This window comes from Anser brachyrhynchus (genome assembly GCF_964034855.1).
Source record: "Anser brachyrhynchus genome assembly, chromosome: 1".
Taxonomy (NCBI): Eukaryota; Metazoa; Chordata; class Aves; order Anseriformes; family Anatidae; genus Anser; species Anser brachyrhynchus.
In genome coordinates, this window is record NC_137694.1 from 203,086,294 (window position 1) to 203,104,585 (window position 18,292).

The 18,292-nt window shown below is 38.5% G+C and overlaps 1 protein-coding gene across 8 annotated transcripts in view; it reads left to right on the forward strand.

Moving 5' to 3' along the window:
• GRM5 (glutamate metabotropic receptor 5) overlaps positions 1–18,292 on the forward strand; it is a 289,524-nt gene that overhangs the window by 213,148 nt on the left and 58,084 nt on the right. For all 8 annotated transcript variants that reach the window (XM_080567411.1, XM_080567412.1, XM_080567416.1 and 5 more), the window contains one exon: positions 5,839–6,074. In XM_080567411.1, the coding sequence (XP_080423537.1) occupies positions 5,839–6,074 (236 nt within the window). The remainder of the gene's footprint in view (positions 1–5,838; positions 6,075–18,292) is intronic.

The following is an 18,292-nucleotide window of genomic DNA, read 5'->3' on the forward strand; positions in this document are numbered from 1 at the left end:
GAAAGATGAGAAAGAACAAAACAGAAAATTCAGGAAGCCACAATTAGGTTCCTCACATTTTACTATAGCAAACATAATCCTAAAAAGTTTGCACTTCTATCTTCTATGTGCATGCAGTATAATAGATACTTGTCCTATAGTGACAGTCCTATGTGTCCAGGTATGTTCACCTAGACAAGTCAGAAGACTTATTCTCTCCCATTACTACCAAGAGTTGTGAGGGAGGAAGGGAGCAGGGGGCTCTGTGACATATTCTGTGATCACTGCTGTGCAACCGTCATTTAAATAGGGTTTCATTTGCCTCTACTTTTGCATTCAGAATTTAAAAAATAATTGTATATACAGCAATGATCTAAAGCACTGAATGACTTCATTGTATATTTATATTTATTCAATAATTGTTACATTTATTCGTTAATAAATTTTATAAGTATTGATGACTCTGTTCTGTCACGTATTGGAGATATTCTGTGATATAAAACTACTCTGTGATGTTCTGTAGGTAAACTAAAAAGACCTTTGAAACAGGAGCAGAGTACTGCCCCTCAGTTTGCTGAAGGATAATTTTCACTAAACTCTCCATCACCCCAGCATATCTTTCAAAAACTCATAGCTGGGACAGTGTACACATATAAATAAGATCTGATGAAGGAACATTATGATGATTGCCCTCCTATTTCAGGTTCATCTCTTGCTAGTGCTGCAAAAGTAAAAGTCACTTTTTCCCTTCTTTCTTTCTGTGATTCCTTATTTTTGGAGTACAAGAATTTTCTTAAATATCTTTTTTTTTTCTTTCTTTTTTTTTTTTAGAAGCATTATTAACAATGATATAAATTTTATTTAATATAGTATAGATATTATCCTATATCACACAGCAAGTCTTTAAGGAAAATGCACCAGACATTAGTCTGACTGTCAAAAATACAAACACAAAAGAACTGGACAAGGGAAAACATGCCATAATCCTGAAAGACAATTCCCCACTGTGCTAGATGTGAGTGTAATTAACACCAGCCAGATCTGCACATCATAGTCATCTTATCTTGTTGACAACTTTCTATCTGGACAAGCTGATGAATGAGATATATGCATTACCACTTACACATGACAGGTATCTCAGCAAGAGGCTTTTAGGTTTGGTGCTGCAGCTGTGCAAATACTGCCCCATTTCACAGTGAGGTTTCTTCCTACTCAGCTCTAACTTTAAGTCTAGGTGGGATCATATTAAGAACATTTGCCCATCAGTTAAAAAACAACAACACCTATTTCTGGAACATAGAACAATTGCAGAGGTAAATAACTTTGGGTTTTGGTGCAAGAAAATGTCTTTTATTCTTCAGTTCTGATATCACCTTTTCCAGCTTTTAGGAATATTCTGTTACTAAAATATCTGTCTCCAAACATTAAAGTCAGAAATGTGAGTGAGGTGGCTCATTAGCTCAATAAAGATAATGTTAGAACTAATGGCACATAAGGTTATGAGGTGATATTCAGTTTATTCCCTTTGCAATGGGAGGTAATCCTCAGAGAAGAGAGTTTGTAGAGATATAGTGGAGGGTCAAGGATAGAATCCATAGAAGCATATTTGTACCAGAGCTGGAGGAATATATATTTTCTCTAGTGTATAAAATGCTCTCTTTGACTGCAAAGATATCTTTATAGATATATGTCTCACCTATGAAGTTGAGAATGCACCTACACTGCGCTGACTGATATAAGGAGGAGGTATTTGGCTGACTTTCAGTCTGTTCTTCATCTCTTGAATAGAATAAGAAATAACAGCTGTAAGCTACAGTCAGAATCATTCTATTGCATAATGGGAAAGAGCATTCTGCTCATAAATGTAGCTGAGTGTGGGAATAAATTACTCAAGAGTGGTTTGTAATTGGAAGGTTTTAATATATCATTGAATAAGATGCTGTCTATGGTGACATGGATATACACAACATTTCCCCAAGGATGAGAAATGGATTATCTGTTCTCTATAACCTCGCAATCCCTGTTTGTTAGGTTACTCTGGGTGGCTCACATACTGACACATCAGCCTGAACAGGCACAGACACACTGTAAGTTGCCAGACCTATCTGGAAAGTAGACTATGCTGCCCTGTTTAAAAATTCCATGTTGTAGTTTAAAACCTAAATTTACAATTCAAGCTTGTGTGAAACTTGCTAGTACAGCAGTCATGACATACAGTAGGGAAGTACACATTCAGTATGGGACAACACCTTTAAATAACTTGCCTCTTCCAAGAGGGTCTTGTATTACTTGAAAAGAAAAATATGGAAAAATAAAGGGATGATCCCAAATCTCAAATTACATGTTTCTGTGTTACACTTGAAGATGACTGCTGGTCTTTGTAACTTGCTGTGATGGCAGGGACATATATTAGGAAAAACAAACAAACAAACAAACAAAACAACTAATTCATTTGCTTGTACAACAAAAGCAATGGCTAAACTATTAGATGCCTTCAAGGAAAGTTAATTTGTGGTCATATGAAGAGAAAAGTGAGATAATGATTCTATGATTCTGTAAGAGTCAAATGCTCCATTTCAAACTACAAGAGTATATGCACAAGGGCGTAAGTGAAAAGTATCAAGAGGTTGGTAGATCAGAATAAGACTGAAAAGCACAGCCCGTGCAAGGGGAGAGGGGTTTTGATGGGAAGAATGTGTAATGATCTGTTAAGGACATTCAAGTCCTGCTTAAGCTGTTTGGACCTTTTCATATCATTACTGGAGTACTGTTCACTTGGACTTTTTTAACCACCTATAAGGAAGTTGTTCTTAAACATTTATTAACCTAAATATCCTACTGAGTCCACTGCTAACAGAAAGAACTGTCTCCCTCACGAGTGCACAGTCCTGCCCTGTGTCAGTGGAAGCCTATGAACCCCACCGCTTCTGTGGGTGACAGTGGAGATTATACCAGGCTTTTGTTGGAGCTCCTCCTTTCAGCTAGTTTTGGGTTCCAAACCTTTCTCCAATTGAACCAGCAGATTTTAGTGATGGGTAATACTACTGTGAACCTTTCATGACACAGCAACCAATGGAGTACAATGTTATCACCAGCTACTGCAGTACAATTAAGTCATTAGGAGAAGAAAGAAGTTCTAAGGAGGGACTGTGAAGTCTGTATGAAAGTAAGGAGACACTTGTCCTCTTCTCCCTCACCTTCACAACCCTTGCTGAGTTCAGAGAATAGCAAAGGCATCTGACAAATACAGCTATATCACCCTGTTTTTGACATCCCGTAAACATTGTTACTATAATACGGGTGCAGAATTAAAATATCAGACACTACTGGTGCCTTTGCGTTTTTATGCAAACCACTTTCACTGGCTTTTAAGGCATTAGTCTAGAGTTTGCTTTGCTGCCTTGTCTGTCTGAGGCGTTGTTTCTGCATTGTTGTCTCTACAATGCACAGTTTGAGTAAATCTTTTATATAAGCCTCCCAAAAGCCTCTGGCCCAAGAAGCTAAGCTAAAATACTTATCTGAATGAAAAGCAGCTCCGTTGAATTAAGAAGTCCTTCTGTGGAAAAGTTGAGAAGAAGAGTTATGCAATTTGAAGCTGTTATTTCTATCTTTTTAACAACTTAAAGTTTTAAAATAATATCTCTGCTGCAAATCTTCTTAGAGGAGATAACTATTCATAAAGTAATACTATAAATTTTACAGCACTCTGCTGGATTAGGTCTACAAAGCTATTCCTCAGAAAAATGATAAAGAAATTAATTACAGGAAAACAGTCTCTAAGTTGTTTATGTGGGAACTCATAAAGCTCAGATACTGACAGCACAGCTCTATTTCTGTCAAATTCCATTCAGTATTATTAATACTTTTTTAAACCTACAGAAAATCTATCACTTCCTGCATTCATAAAAACTGTCAGATTTTGTGAGGATGGATAAAACAGCTTAAAATCCTGCCAAAGATTAAGATAAATGTTTCAAAGAAAAGGTAAAATCATTCATATGTTCAAAAAAAAAATGCAGTTTTTATCACAAAATAACCTATAAAAAGTGTGCTAAGTCTTTGACCACTACAGAGTCCTGATGGAAGGTGGGAACTCTTTGCCTATAGTGAGCCTCCTGAGATCGTTTGGGAACATTAACTCCTGTTAATTAACTTCCTAACATTAACATCTCTAAGTGGATCTAAACTTAAAGGTAAATTTTCCAAGCGCTGTATTCAGGCTGAAAATCAGTGTTCATCCCTCCTTTCATGAACGTGTATTTTACTCCTTTGTGCTGAGTAAATCAGTGCATTTGAAATCTGAAGCATGTTTAGTAATCCCTTCCTTTTACTTTCAGATATTGGATATTATTTTTGCACTGCTGAAACTTTTATTTACTGACATTGCAGCTGTGTTTGTGAGATGTTGTCAAGGGTCCAAGCTTTATGACAATAGTGTCTTGTGCAGAAGGGGTCCCTGTCTGAGGTCTTGACTTCTGCACTGTGTGATGACAGCTGAGCCTCCATGTAAAGAATATGGAATGTGCTAGGGACCAGGTGACTGCAGCAGGCTGAAATGCATGATCTGAAATACAGGAGCCAAGTTTTAACCAGACATCAGATGGTCAAAATAGAACAACAGAACGATACAGTTAGAGGTCACCTCCATCAGTTACTCCATGACTAGCTTAAAATAGTTAGGGCTACCTTTGAACAATACATGAAGTTTTAAAATAAAATAAATTAAGGTAGGTTTTTTCTTTCTTTCTTTTTAATCCTTCAGTTATTCAACCTTTAGTATTTAAAGTTGTTCTCTACAATCATTAACATCAGTGCCTTTCTAGAGAACAAAAAAATAAAGTAAAAAAGAATCTGAGAATATTCTATAGTTCTGTGACATTAAGACCTGGGGCTTTTGAAAATCTGAAATATCATGCTCATGATAAAAGAGCAGAAATCTGCGTTGCTCTAATGAGATATGCATATTTTTAATAGAGCTCAGTGAAATTTCATAAATGTCAGTAATTCCATGGAACTCCATTATGAAACCAGAGGGGAATTACCCTAAGAAGTTTGGGACATTTTGTTTGAATTGGGTTTTCAGTCACTTCTGTTAGCTACCTGTGGTCAGAGTGTTGCAAGCAGAGAGGTTAACCAAAGGGAATTAAAATTCTATGTGTGGTACAGTACCACACAAGATCCATAATACTCCAACCACCAACAACCAAGAAACAGAAGTAAAACATGACATCTGCATAATGCTCTGCCCAACTTCATTAGTCATGTCTGCAGAGAGGATTTATTGCTTCAGATGCAATGCTGTACTATCACAGCAGCTGAGCTCTGAGCTGGCATTTCTGCTTCAGCAGTGTCAACTCATTCAAAATTTGCTTCTAGCTCTTTGTTCCATGTCCCACTGTGCAGTAGAGGCATGGTCGGCAACACAGTGCTCTGTTTCACTGCCTCTCGGCATTGTCAGAGAGCCTGTCCTCAAGGTCATCTCCTTTCAAGTAAGAGAAGCATCATCCCAGTGTCAGTAAAACACTCCACAATTTTTCTCCCCAAAGCTCACAGGAGCTTTGTGTGATGCAGAGCTCTGTTTATACACAACAGATTTCAGGATCTGTGATTTGTAATGTTGTTTCAATTACCTGGAGGATGAAGAATATTTTATCTAAGTAGAAGGTGCCAGTTACAAGCAAACATAAGGAAAAGAAAAACACTGAATCCTAGCAGAAGTATTGCAGGTGCTTTACTAAACTGCACACAGAATCACAAGTGTGGGTATGTGCTCTTAGACTCCTAATTTTGTTTTTGAGAAAGCTCTTTTCTTATTCCGTTGAATTGTCAATGTTGTCTCTCTTTCATTTATCCCTGCAGTGATGGCTGGGCAGACAGGTACGATGTGACAGATGGGTATCAGCGTGAAGCCGTTGGTGGAATAACGATCAAGCTCCAGTCTCCTGACGTGAAATGGTTTGATGATTACTACCTGCAGCTTCGGCCAGAAACCAATCACCGAAATCCATGGTTTCAGGAATTTTGGCAGCACAGGTTCCAGTGCCGTTTGGAAGGGTTTCCTCAAGAGAACCCTAAATACAACAAGACTTGCACAAGTAAGTGAATTTATTACTTTTGCTGTATAAACCAGTGTGACTGAAGTTCTGGTGTGAACAGGTCGTGTTGAGCTGATGCAGCCTGGTCTGATGGAATAGCAAGTGGGACTGGAAGCGAAGATGCTGGAATTGAATCACTTGCTTTTTACAAAAGGACAAAAAACACAATTTTAAAAGTATTCATGTCTCTAGAAAAACAAATAAATAGTGCCTCAGTAACTAACACCTCTCTAAATTTGAAAATCTTGATGCTAGTGTGCTGTTACAGTCATCTAAATACTTTCAAAAATCTTGTCCTCCAAAATTCAATGCTTCTTTTCTGAAACAAGGCTAACTATATTTCTTTATGGCACAAGAGCAATCAGAGAGTTAATACACTAAAAAATATGTGAAGTCCAGATGGTAATGATGAAGATCATTTGTGTATTTCAGATAGAAGACTAGTTGGTTTGAAGGATTTCATTAAGTTCTCTTTCAGATGTGAGTCATTTCAGGAAATGCCATTTTGACTAAGCTGATATTTTTCATAAAATTGTACTGATTTTAGCAAAAAACTGCCACAACATTTTGTCATTTTTGCAAAACACTTTTTTTTTTCCCCAGAAAGATGTGATGCTTTTTTTCCCTCTTTTTCTCAAAACTTTTGTATTACTTCCATTAATTACTCTCTATTTCATGAGATGCCTTGCAATACTAAGACAATGCCCCATTTCATTATTATCTTGAGGGGTAACAGCTTTTTAGTTCTGATTGAAACATCCTTTCTCCTTTATTTCCTTGAAGTAAATCCTTAAGCTACAATGGAAGTTTAAGACACTGACACCAACTCAGCAGATACTACGTTGTTGTTTTACAGCACAGAAAAAATAGGCGCAAGCCTTACAAGCAGACCGTGTCTCTGTTTTGCATGTAGTGAATGTCACTGCATGTATAACGCTGAATTTTTCCATGCATCTTCAGATGCATGAATGCTTTCAAGGCTTTCCCATGCACTTCAGATGATGACAAGATACTGCAAACCAACAAGGCTGTGAAAAGAAAGTTTTGTCATAGTCCTTGCTCACTTTCCCATTATTTGAGTTTCTGAAAAAGCTTCAAATAATTTGAAAATGAAGGAAGCAAAAGAGGAGACCTAATGGTCAATTGTCCTGATGGTAAGTGGATGTTGTAGCTTTGAAGCTCTTCAGACAGTGTAAGGCATTAACCCGAGTCTCCCCCTCCTTACCCAAGTTATACCTAAATGATAGTATGACAGGTTTTCCTTCAGATTTCCTTCAGATTTGCTGTGGCTTTGGGGACTGCATGCCTTTGACAGAGGGAACACCGTAGTAGATATCCTGGGGTCCCATGTTGGACATCAGCCCAACCACAGCTCTAAGGCCCAAAGGACCTTCCCTTCTAAAAACGTCAATAATCTCCACACACCTGTGAGACTAAGAAGTGGCTTTAAGGATTAAAGCTTTGGATTTACACAAGAAAAAGTCCCCCACAAGTCTAATCCCTCTCAAGTCCCACTTATGTTTCATAAGTCTTTTTTTTTTTTTTTTTTTGATTTGCACAAGGCTGTAGGGGAAGTTTGTGGCTGAAGTGGAAATAGAACCTAAGAATCCCAAAATCTCTGTGTACACCTTCAGCATTCAACTGACTTTTCCCTAGAATTTTTCTTCTGCTATCCTTCCAACACAGCCTGACACAGGTTTTATTTGCTCTATTGACAGGTACTGCATACTGAGCAGTAAACTTCATTGATTTCCCCATGATAATGTAGATATTTTTCCTGAGATACCAGTACAGTGGATATGACTGGCTACAACTAACAAAAACCTCTTTTCTATCACTGTGATGCATTAACAGTGTGACACTTCAGATTGACTTTTTGGGGGTATCTTTTATTTTACATACTTTTTACCAGCACTGGGAGAATCTAATTTCTGTTTTATATGAAAGATTGAGAAGTGTGAAACTTGTGCCTACAGAGTCTTTTATAGTGCCTAAAATAAAATTCACTGCTGAAAAAAAAATTATCTCAGGGGTGCAGGGAGATGTTATTTTAAACATGAAGTCATCCAGTTGTGGATATGAGACAACTTAATCATAAAGCTTGATAGCACATTTGGAACAGCATTCGTTGCTGGAAGGTTTCCCACAAAGAAATCCTAAATGAGCCACAGCTCAACGAGATTCCTAGAGTCCATGAGTTTCAAACACACAAATAAATGTGTAAGAATCACACTGTGCTGATTTGCAAATCATGATCAGAGGAAAAAAAAAAGAAAAAAAAGAAAAAAAACTACTTTTCCAAATATATTGTTCTAATTACTTTTTCTTCAGCTTTATTGTCATATTCACTGCTAGGCCATGATAACTATAGTAAAAGGAAAAAAAAAAAAAGAGAGAGAGAGAGAAATAAAGATTATAATAGCTTTAATTCTTTCTCATTGCTGTAGGGCAGAAAAATGTTAATTCAGTTGTGGAATTCCCCAGATTAAGGACACTACTCCACGGCAATCAATGAGTCTTATCATTAAAACTGTCCATTTAATCAGGGTTTTCACACAGAGAATTGTTGATCATCACATTACTCAGTTTTACCATTCTGATTTTGATCTAGATCATTGGTCAAAATTCCTGGAAAGGATATTCAATGACTGTTGTTTTTTAACAACTGATGGGCATCTTAAGCTCACTCATGCTTTTCTCTCACTCCTTCTCCTCAGAAACACAGGGAAAATACAAGGAAAAAAACTCATGGGGCTGAGATAAGGACTGGAAGACCAGTCACTATCACTGGCAAAACAGACTCAATGCAGAGAGATTAATATAATTTATTGCCAACTACTAACAGAGCAGTGAAAAAAAAAAAAAAAACCACCTACAAACACCTTCCCCCCCTCATCCACTCTCTTCCACCTCCTCCCCTTCAGTGGTGCAGGGGAATGGGGGCTGCGGTCAGTCCCTGAGGCTTCATCTCCGCCGCTCCTTCACGGTCCCTCTCTGCCCCTGCTCCCCGTGGGGTCCCTCCCACGGGATGCCGTCCTTCCCGAACTGAGCCTGGGGGGCTGCCCACAGGCCGCAGCTCTTCCAGAACTGCTCCCACACGGCTCCGTACCACGGGGTCCATCCCCCAGGAGCAAACTGCTCCAGCACGGGTCCCCCACGGGCGGCAGCTCCCCCCAGACCCCCTGCTCCTGCGTGGGCTCCTCTCCACGGGCTGCAGCTCCGGCCCGGGGCCTGCTCCTGCGGGGGCTCTCCATGGGCCGCAGCCTCCTCCAGGCCACATCCACCTGCTCCACCGGGGGCTCCTCCACGGGCTGCAGCGTGGAGATCTGCTCCGTGTGGGACCCGTGGGCTGCAGGGGGACAGCCTGCTCCACCAGGGGCCTCTCCACGGGCCGCAGGGGAACTTGTGCTGCGTGCCTGGAGCACCTCCTGCCCTCCTGCTGCACTCACCTTGGGGGCTGCAGGGCTGCTTCTCTCTCAGCTCTCACCCCTCTCTCCCAGCTGCTGTAGCACAGCAGGATTTTTTTTCCCCTTCCTTAACTCTGCTCTCCCAGAGGCCCAACCGGCATTGCTCATGGCTCAGCTCTGGCCAGCAGTGGGTCCCTTTTGGAGCCATCTGGAGCTGGCTGATTTGACCTGGGGCAGCTGCTGGTTGGGCTCTGCTCACAGATGCTACCCACTCCTTGCAGACCCCCGCCAAAAAACTGCCACATAAACCCAATATAATTACATGCAGATTTATTTCATGTCATTCATTTGCTTAATAAGTGCTAAGACACCAATGCTGTTTTTTTCACAATAGCCCCCAAACTAGGCAAGGGTGTGCAATAAAGTGAAGAAATATTGCAGTTAGTAATATACAGCCTTATCACTTGGTGGATTTATCAGCAGGTAAGTCACAAATGTATTCTCTGTGAATTGCTTTCAGGAGAGATTTGATGTTGGGAGTTTAACCTCCAAATTAGCTTGAATTTTTGAGACTTGTCATGGTAGCTTTTAGTTCTACTTCATTTCCTATGTTCCCCATGGCTTTTAAAATCATATATATCATTTCCTAAATTCATATTTGATTTCCTAACTTTAACCATGCCTAGTTTTGAGTCTGGAATTCCCCCACTTCAGGCTTGCCCTCCATGGTCACAAGCATTTTGTAGGCTGTCCTGAGAGCTTCTGCATGATGATGTATATGTTAGTATTGTCTCAGATTTATCCTGATAAGAAAACAGGAATGTGCCCTTTAGTTTACCTTGATAAATACATTTTCTTCTCCAGCAGCTCCATATTAAAAACAGACAAACAAACAAACAGGCTAAGGAGTTTCTCAGGATCCCAAAGACGTTGAGCTTATAGAGGAATGCTGGAGACAAATAAAAATCTATCTCTGCATCAAAAGGCAAGCCATTTATTACTTCTTGGGATAATGATAAAAAGATATAAGGTTGATAGATGAGGTCATTATTAAATGATGACATCTATATAGAAAACAATAACCATTAATTTGGAGGGAAAAAATGAATTATTCTACATCATCTGGTTGCAATATCTTGAAAAAAATTGTTAATAATATCAACAACTTATTTAAACAGCAAGAAAATACACACAGGTATTATTATGAAATGAAGAGGCAGTTTAATAAGATATGTAAAATAAGATTGTGAAATCAGCCATATAGAAAGAATATGAGAAAACAATCCCAAAGCATTTTTTATTCATTCATTTCTATCAAATTCTAAAAGGTATCCATCCCTTCACCTACATTTAGTTCACAATGAGGTAAAAATATTAGCATCAAGAACGCTTTTCATTTGCAGATTTGAACTGACCTAATCCAAATGGGTGTCACTGCTGTCACTAAGCACATTGATTTTCTGCCCAGCTGGAGTACTACAGAAAGTGAGAAGTTTGCAGGCTTATTTGAGTTGATTTTCAGTGTAATCAGTTCCATGCCACAGGACAGGTGCTACAAGCCACCTCCAGACACCAAGAGTCGGAGCAAAGAATTTATAATGCATCTTGAACAGAAGATGTGTAATGGCCTCAAAACAGTAGGGATTTTACAAGAATTGGATTTGGCTTCCCCTCTGGCACCAGACAGATATCTTTTTTTATTATCTAATGCCACGACTCAGTGAAGTTTGTGAATAGGTGTGCAACTTGAACCAGATGAGTAACTCTACTCAATGACTGTCTTCAGGTCATAAAAGGTTAATCCAATCCTTTGTTATCAATCGTCTTTGCACCTTTAGAGACTGGGTGTGTATGCACTTGCATGCTCGCAGGCAACTCTTCCCATCAAAGCTCGAATTTTTCTCCTGGTGAGGGTGTTTTACAAATGCATCTTAACACAGAATAGAAAGAAAACAAAATGTAAGGAAAGTACATTAAACTCTGGCTCAACTGACATTAGTGGAAAAAGTCAAGCCTTCAAAGTCACCAGGAGCAAAAGCATATTTATTACATCTACCTGTCTGTTAAATGAATCCTCTTGCCTCTGCTTCTAAGTTATTTTCTTTTTCTTATAGTTCCTAAAAGCCAGAGGCATAGATGGAACATCATTTTTAAAAGTGTTACTTAAACACAGAGCAAAACCAGAATACTTATCCCAATTATCTATGGTCTAAGACAAGGAAGATAGAAGTAATAGAGGCTAATGCTGATGAAGCATTGTAACATCTTGGTTTGACCAGCAGAGGTTACGGACTTCAGAAATACTCATAGCCTCGTGTAAAGGCATCATAGAAACAAGAATCTGAAGAAAGGTGATGGACCATTTTTGCAGGTGTTTACAGCAGGTCCTGACATTAAATACTGTGGTTCAAAGCAGCAAGGGAGAAAACACAAAGGTAAATGACAGAAGCTGAGTTAATCAGTCAGAGATCTACTATAGACAGGACACAGAGGGCACAGAAAATGAGGAAAGCAACTTATATCTGACGTGCTGGGGAGCAAGGAGCCAGTGGCAGGTATTATAGGGAAGAAGAACATAAAGAAATATGCAGGGAAAATGAGACTTGCAGCAGCATCTTGAATGCAAGGTGAAGCAAGTCAATTCATCCCTTTTTGATTTAACCATGTGGCTTCTGTGAGATAAAAACAATTTTTTTCAAGTGTACTAAAATGCACATGGGAGAATTATTGCCATAATTCTCCAAGCAATTAATAATAGGATTAAGAGTGAAAGAGTTTATTTGCAGAAAGGGAGATCTGGGATAAATGTGAGAAAAGTTTTGTGGCTAAATGTACAGAAAAGCACAAAAAGTATAAGTGTGAAAAATATCTGCTTGTTTGCTCAATATTGTCCAGCTCCAGCTACTTCTAATGAGGTCAAAACAACCCACAGAAAATCCTAGAGCTTCAGCTGAAAAGGAACTTGGTAAAACAAATGGCCCTATCGTATTTCCAGATAGAATTTAGGAATCACGCATAAATGTCTAGTCTTTGTACTGCAACAGGATAATAATCTGTTTGTTAAATTTAAACTCAAATGCCAAAATTGGTTTAGTCAAACCCCAGCTGATAAAAAAGTAAGTCCTGTCAGAGTGGATGGCTTGTTTTCCATATTTCAATGGATGTGTCACATTTAAACCCCATATTCCCCAAACATGTGGCATTCCCACACTTTTATCTTTTGATTTCTAGTGAAAACAAATCAAAACAAATTAAGTTAAAATTTATTTGTATTTTTTTAACAGTGAATTAAAGGACATTTTAATTCTCCTGAGTGCATCCTGTCTCTCACTTAGTTTGTTACTTGATATATGATGTATCATGTTTGGGCACTTGCAAGCTGGAAGATGATCCAAGCCTCATCTTTATGGCCAACATTTCGGATTTGAAGCTCAAATATTGTTTAACACTACTTTTACAGTAATGCTGTTTCAGGTCCAGAAATTCCCAAAGGCGGATTAGCTGCAAGGCATAGATTCAGTTCTGAATTTTCCAGAAGTCTGACATAATCTGATCCAGGAGCCCACACAGACATGTCACTATTTTTTGATTCACTCAGAGAAAGAAGCAGTATGGCACTGATGACTACTATGTATTCTGTTACACCTATTTGAAAGACTTTTTTTTTTATATATACATTGAACCTGATTTTAACACCCCTGCAACTAAAACCCTTGAATAACTGCAGTCTTCCCTTTACTATTATCGAATTCCACAAACTCCTCCAAAATCCATCCCTGCCTTCCTCCTTCCATACATTAGGATCCTTTGACGATATACCATTCAACTGTGGTTATATCCTTTATGCTACCATTCCTTTTCTCACTGCTTTTCTAAATCCTGAAAACTACCTAGAAGATATTAATACAATTGTACTGGTAGACCATGTCTCTTTAGCCTTAAGAATAAATGCAAATTGTAATTAGATGTATCCAGATTACAGATGTTTCCTATTAGAAGGATGAATTAGAGTAATTCCCATCACTCTCTTCTCACAACAATTCAGCTTCCTACATAGATTCAAATACTTCACACAAGCATGTTTGCAAGTGCAGAAAGTTTTAGACCCACTTTTAATGTGCTCTTGCTTCTGTAGCAGTCGTATTTCATTGCAATTTATGATCAAAGAAATTGAATTCCGTAGAAGGTGGAATAATAATATTATTCCTAAGAAAATGGTGTGAGGTAATGGATATCTATTTATTTACCTTCTTCTGAGACTTATGATCACTGTTACCCTTTTCTCTGATGTTACTGAACTTGACAACAGAACTCAGACTTTCACTAGTATGCAAGCACCCAAGGATGCAGGTCAACCTCTAGGCAGAGCTGTGAGAGCCCTGAATACATCTTGCTTTTGTAGACTTAAGAAGAAGTAAGACACAAAAGTCAACTAAGCATGTTAAAAACATCTTCTGGAAGTTCCCTCTGCATTTTTGGACAGTGAAAAAAAAAATATTTTGGGCTGATCAAAAACATTTTGCAATCACTGAGTGATAGGATGAGGGGAAATGTCCCCAAGTTGCACCAGTGGAGGTTTAGGTTGGACGTTAGGAGAAATTTCTTTACTGAAAGGGCATCATTGTGCATCATTGGAACAGGCTGCCCATGGGTGTGGTTGAGTCACCATCCCTGGAGGTCTTCAATAAAGGTGTAGATGTAGAACTTGGTAGCATTTTTTAGTGGTGGACGTTAGTACTAGGTTAGAGGTTGGAGTAGATGATCTTAGAGAGGTATTTTCCAACCTGAATGATTATACAGTTCTATGATTTGGTAAGTGGACTTAACTAGAAGATATTCGCTCGTCAAATCTGAAACATTCCATACCAGCATGTTGACTCAATGACACACACTCTAACAGAAAAACGTTGAAATGGGTCTTTTTTTTTATTAGTACTATTTTGTTATTTCAGTAACTCTGAAGTGTTTTGTTTCAAATTTATAATTTGCTTTCACATTGTTTCAGTCTGTGTTGCTGTGTTGTTTGTTACTGTGTATTGCTTTTTTTGCCTCAACATCAAAATGACATTTCCAGCGTTGCCAAATCTCTATTTTTTCTCAGAATTTCCTTTTCAGAAAAGATATAATACAATCTTGAGGTTTTGTATTCATTTTGAATGGAAAAGGACATTTAAACTAGATGAAATTTCCTGTAGAAATGAAAAATATATTCGTTCATGAAGCAAAGAGCCTGTAGGAAATTAAATTAGTGAAATGAAAAAATAAGTAAACTGTTACATTTGATTTTTAGCAGAAAAAATACACCTGTGACCTTACAAATAATAGAGAACTGAGTTTTATTTTTTCTTCCACATTGCATTAACAAAAAGCTGTGATGACAGATTTTGGAAACGTTTCCAACTCAGTCTTTTTCTTTCTCTTTAAACAAAGATAACTTGATTAGGTATGAATACTGTGCTTTACCTTGGTTCACTTATACAGCCTTTCCTCCATTTCACAGACTACAGTCATTTCTTCACTGAGGTGATGTGTATTTCTGGGATGACAAGCAAATCCAGAATTTGCAGCTCCAGGGGCAGAATCTGATGTGTTCCCAAGGAGCACAATGGACCCATTGCAGACCTAAAAAGTCCTGAACCTTAATAGACAACAGACTGTCCCTGCCATATCTTGGCTACAAAGGTCAGGATGTTAATGATTTTTGTTAGAGTTATTCACTAAAGCAAAGGGGAAATTAAAAGAAAAAGGTCTCACTGGTGGGCTTGAACTTCTACTGCTTCTACTGCTGCTAGCAGAAAATGGAGGTAGGACATATTTGCTAGCAAAACTAGTATTCATCTCTGTATGTTTGTTGTATCTGAAAACAAAATTTGCCTAAAGATTCAATGAAATCTTTAATGACATATATGGAAACTAATTTGTAAATTAGTCATAAGGAAACATCATGGGATAGTTTGAGACTGTAAGTTATAGTTCTTGTTTCTTCTGTGATGTTCTCTAAGACTTTATCATAAACAACATTTTGATCATTGAAAAAATTAAAGGAAAAATAAGCACAACCCACTTCCCTTTATTTCAATCTTGAAGTCACTGCATAGCAAAAAAAAAAAAAAAAAAAGGCAACTTGCTCTGCATGTTGTAAAAAAATATTCTCACATTCTATCTATCTCACATTTGTTTCACTTGCTTCTTGTATGAAGAAATACAAAGAGGGCTTCTGGGAATTTCAAATATTTTCACTCTTTTTTTTACCTTTTCTCCATTCTTCTAACTGCAAAGTATTTTCAACTTTAGAAAAGTTAGAGAACAGGAAAAACGTATTGAACAATGGTAGCTTTGCAGTCTTCAGCACCCAAGTTGGTGAGGCTTCCAGCTGTCACCAGCTGGCAAAGAGAAGAATAGACAAAATAGTATCTTATCGTCCTTGGGAGTAAAAAGTCAGAGTTAGTTAAAAAAAAAAAAAAAAAAAAAGTGACGAGAAATGAAAACATGAAAACATGAAACAAACATGAAAAAAAAAAAGAACAGTGATGAATTTTATTGAAGAATAATGGCAAGGAGGTTGGAATTAGATGATCTTTAAGGTCCCTTCCAACCCAAGCCATACTGTGATTCTAGAATTCGATGAATATTTTCCAAAAACTTGCATTGCAAGTACAGGAAACAACTGTGAAATTTCAGAATTTCCTGCAAGGGCCGTTTATTTTATTTTATTTTGCCGTGCCCAGCAGGTGGAGCCACAGTCCGGCGGCCGCAGCCAGGCCGGCAGGAGCCTTGGGCGTGCGGCGGCCGCGCTGGAGCAGAAGCGGGACTGCGAGAGCCCTAAAGTGCTTTCGTGGCTCCGCGCCCATAAGAACACTAATTGGTTTTAAATGGATCCAAGACACGAGCCGTTGCCAGCTGGACTCACTTTTCTTGGTGAAAGAACACGTTTCTCTTCCGTCATCTACGTGTTTGCGTTTTGGAGACGTGACAAGTTTAAGGAACAAATCTGGACAAGGTGCTGGGCAACCTCTGCTGAAGGGGTTCGAGGCTGCTTTCGGAGCCAGTCCTGCCCAGTGCCCTGTACAAGCTCCCACGTTCACCCTATCAGGGTGCCTCAACAACTCTGAAGTGCTCACACCCAAGCTTGCCTTCGCTGAGTAGCACCGTGTGTGATTGCCCTGCATTTATCCTCCGTTGTGATATTGTTGGAGCGTCCTAAACTGGGTCTCTCCCAGCAGTGTGGGCAGAAAAGGTGCAGGCTGTGATGCTCTGGATGTGCACAACTCATAAAACCACTCTTCACCTTTGGTGAAGTCACAGTCCTGTGATAAACCTAGGGACAGATACAGATACGTCCAGGAATGCAGAATGCATATTTACATGGGGAAAGAAGAAAAAAAAACATATATTTAACCACACATTCCAAAGGCAGCAAATTTTTAAGTTGGGGTTTAATTCATTTACCCATATTGGAAAGGCTCCCCTGAATCTTGTATGTGATTTGATTACATAACAAGAGATTTCTAAATGATCTATAGATTTATTTTTTTTTACATATTTTTTTTTTACTTAATTTTTTTTTAATTAATCAAGGATAATTTTACTTTTCAGAGACAGTACAGTAGCACCTAAAAACTCCAGCCAGTAATAAGCCCCATTGCATTAGGCGCAGGAAAGGCAGAATATGATAAAAAGTAGTCCTCTTCCTGAGGAATATACAGTCTAAGGAAAAATGGCAAATAAAATGTAGTAGAAAAGAAATATTGGATGGGAAACTGAAGGATGGGTGGGTTGTCTGATTTGACAAAGAAGGTACAGGGTGTTTCTCCGTAGTATTTTTTAGACAGAAATGGCTGTGTGACTTCGGATCCAGAATCCAAATCCTCATGATCTCACAGCTTGGAAAGTAATAGGATAAGCCCTTATTTATTTCCAAAATGTCTCAGGCAAGAAAGACTAAGGAATAAACAGAGATCTGCTCATGTGCATTAACCACTGAGATTTCTTTTTTTTCTTTTTTTTTTTTCTCAGATAATTCCACCAAATGTGGTCATTCTGTGTTACAAGTGTTATCCCAGTTTCTTCATTAAGGTTCAGTATGATTTGATTCACACTGCATTCTTCCACTGCCTTGTACCTCCTAATTGCAGGAGGCGAGATTTTTTTATTTCTGCAGTAATTAGCATGACACAGAGTTAATATTTATTGGTTTTAATGTACTGCAGTACAGATCACTTTCTATAATCCTGTAGACATAATCACCAAGTACAGCATAGTCTCATAAATAGTTTGATATTATTTCAAATGATATTTATGGGAAGGTAAGCTACATCTCAAAAAAAGAAAAAAAAAACACTTTAGCCACAGAATAGGTACTTCAGCCTGTCAAAATTGCAATAGGTATCCACTGGAGACCTACAAAGCTCAGCTTTGTACTTGGCCCATGCACTTGCTGCCTCTGCACTGCTCCTGGGAGAGGTGCTGAGTTTGTTCTCAAATGCTGGGAGCCAAGCAGGATTCATAGCTTGGGGGAATTTTGCTCCAAACTGACACTAGCCTGGTCGTATGGTTTGAATGCCCACCTGCAGCTGTGGTACATCAGGTGCTCTCTTGGAGCACTTCATTCAGTTGAGTTTAATTTGAAAGAAATTTAGTACACTTCTCTGAGACTGTGACACTCAATGCAAATCAAAGTACAGTGAGCAGAAATGATTTGGAGATTGACTTTGAAAGCCCACTCCTGAACTGAACTAAAACATTCACCTCGATATGGCCTGTTTATCTGTCCGTGCCAAAGTTCAGTGGCATCACATTAGCTTTTCACAG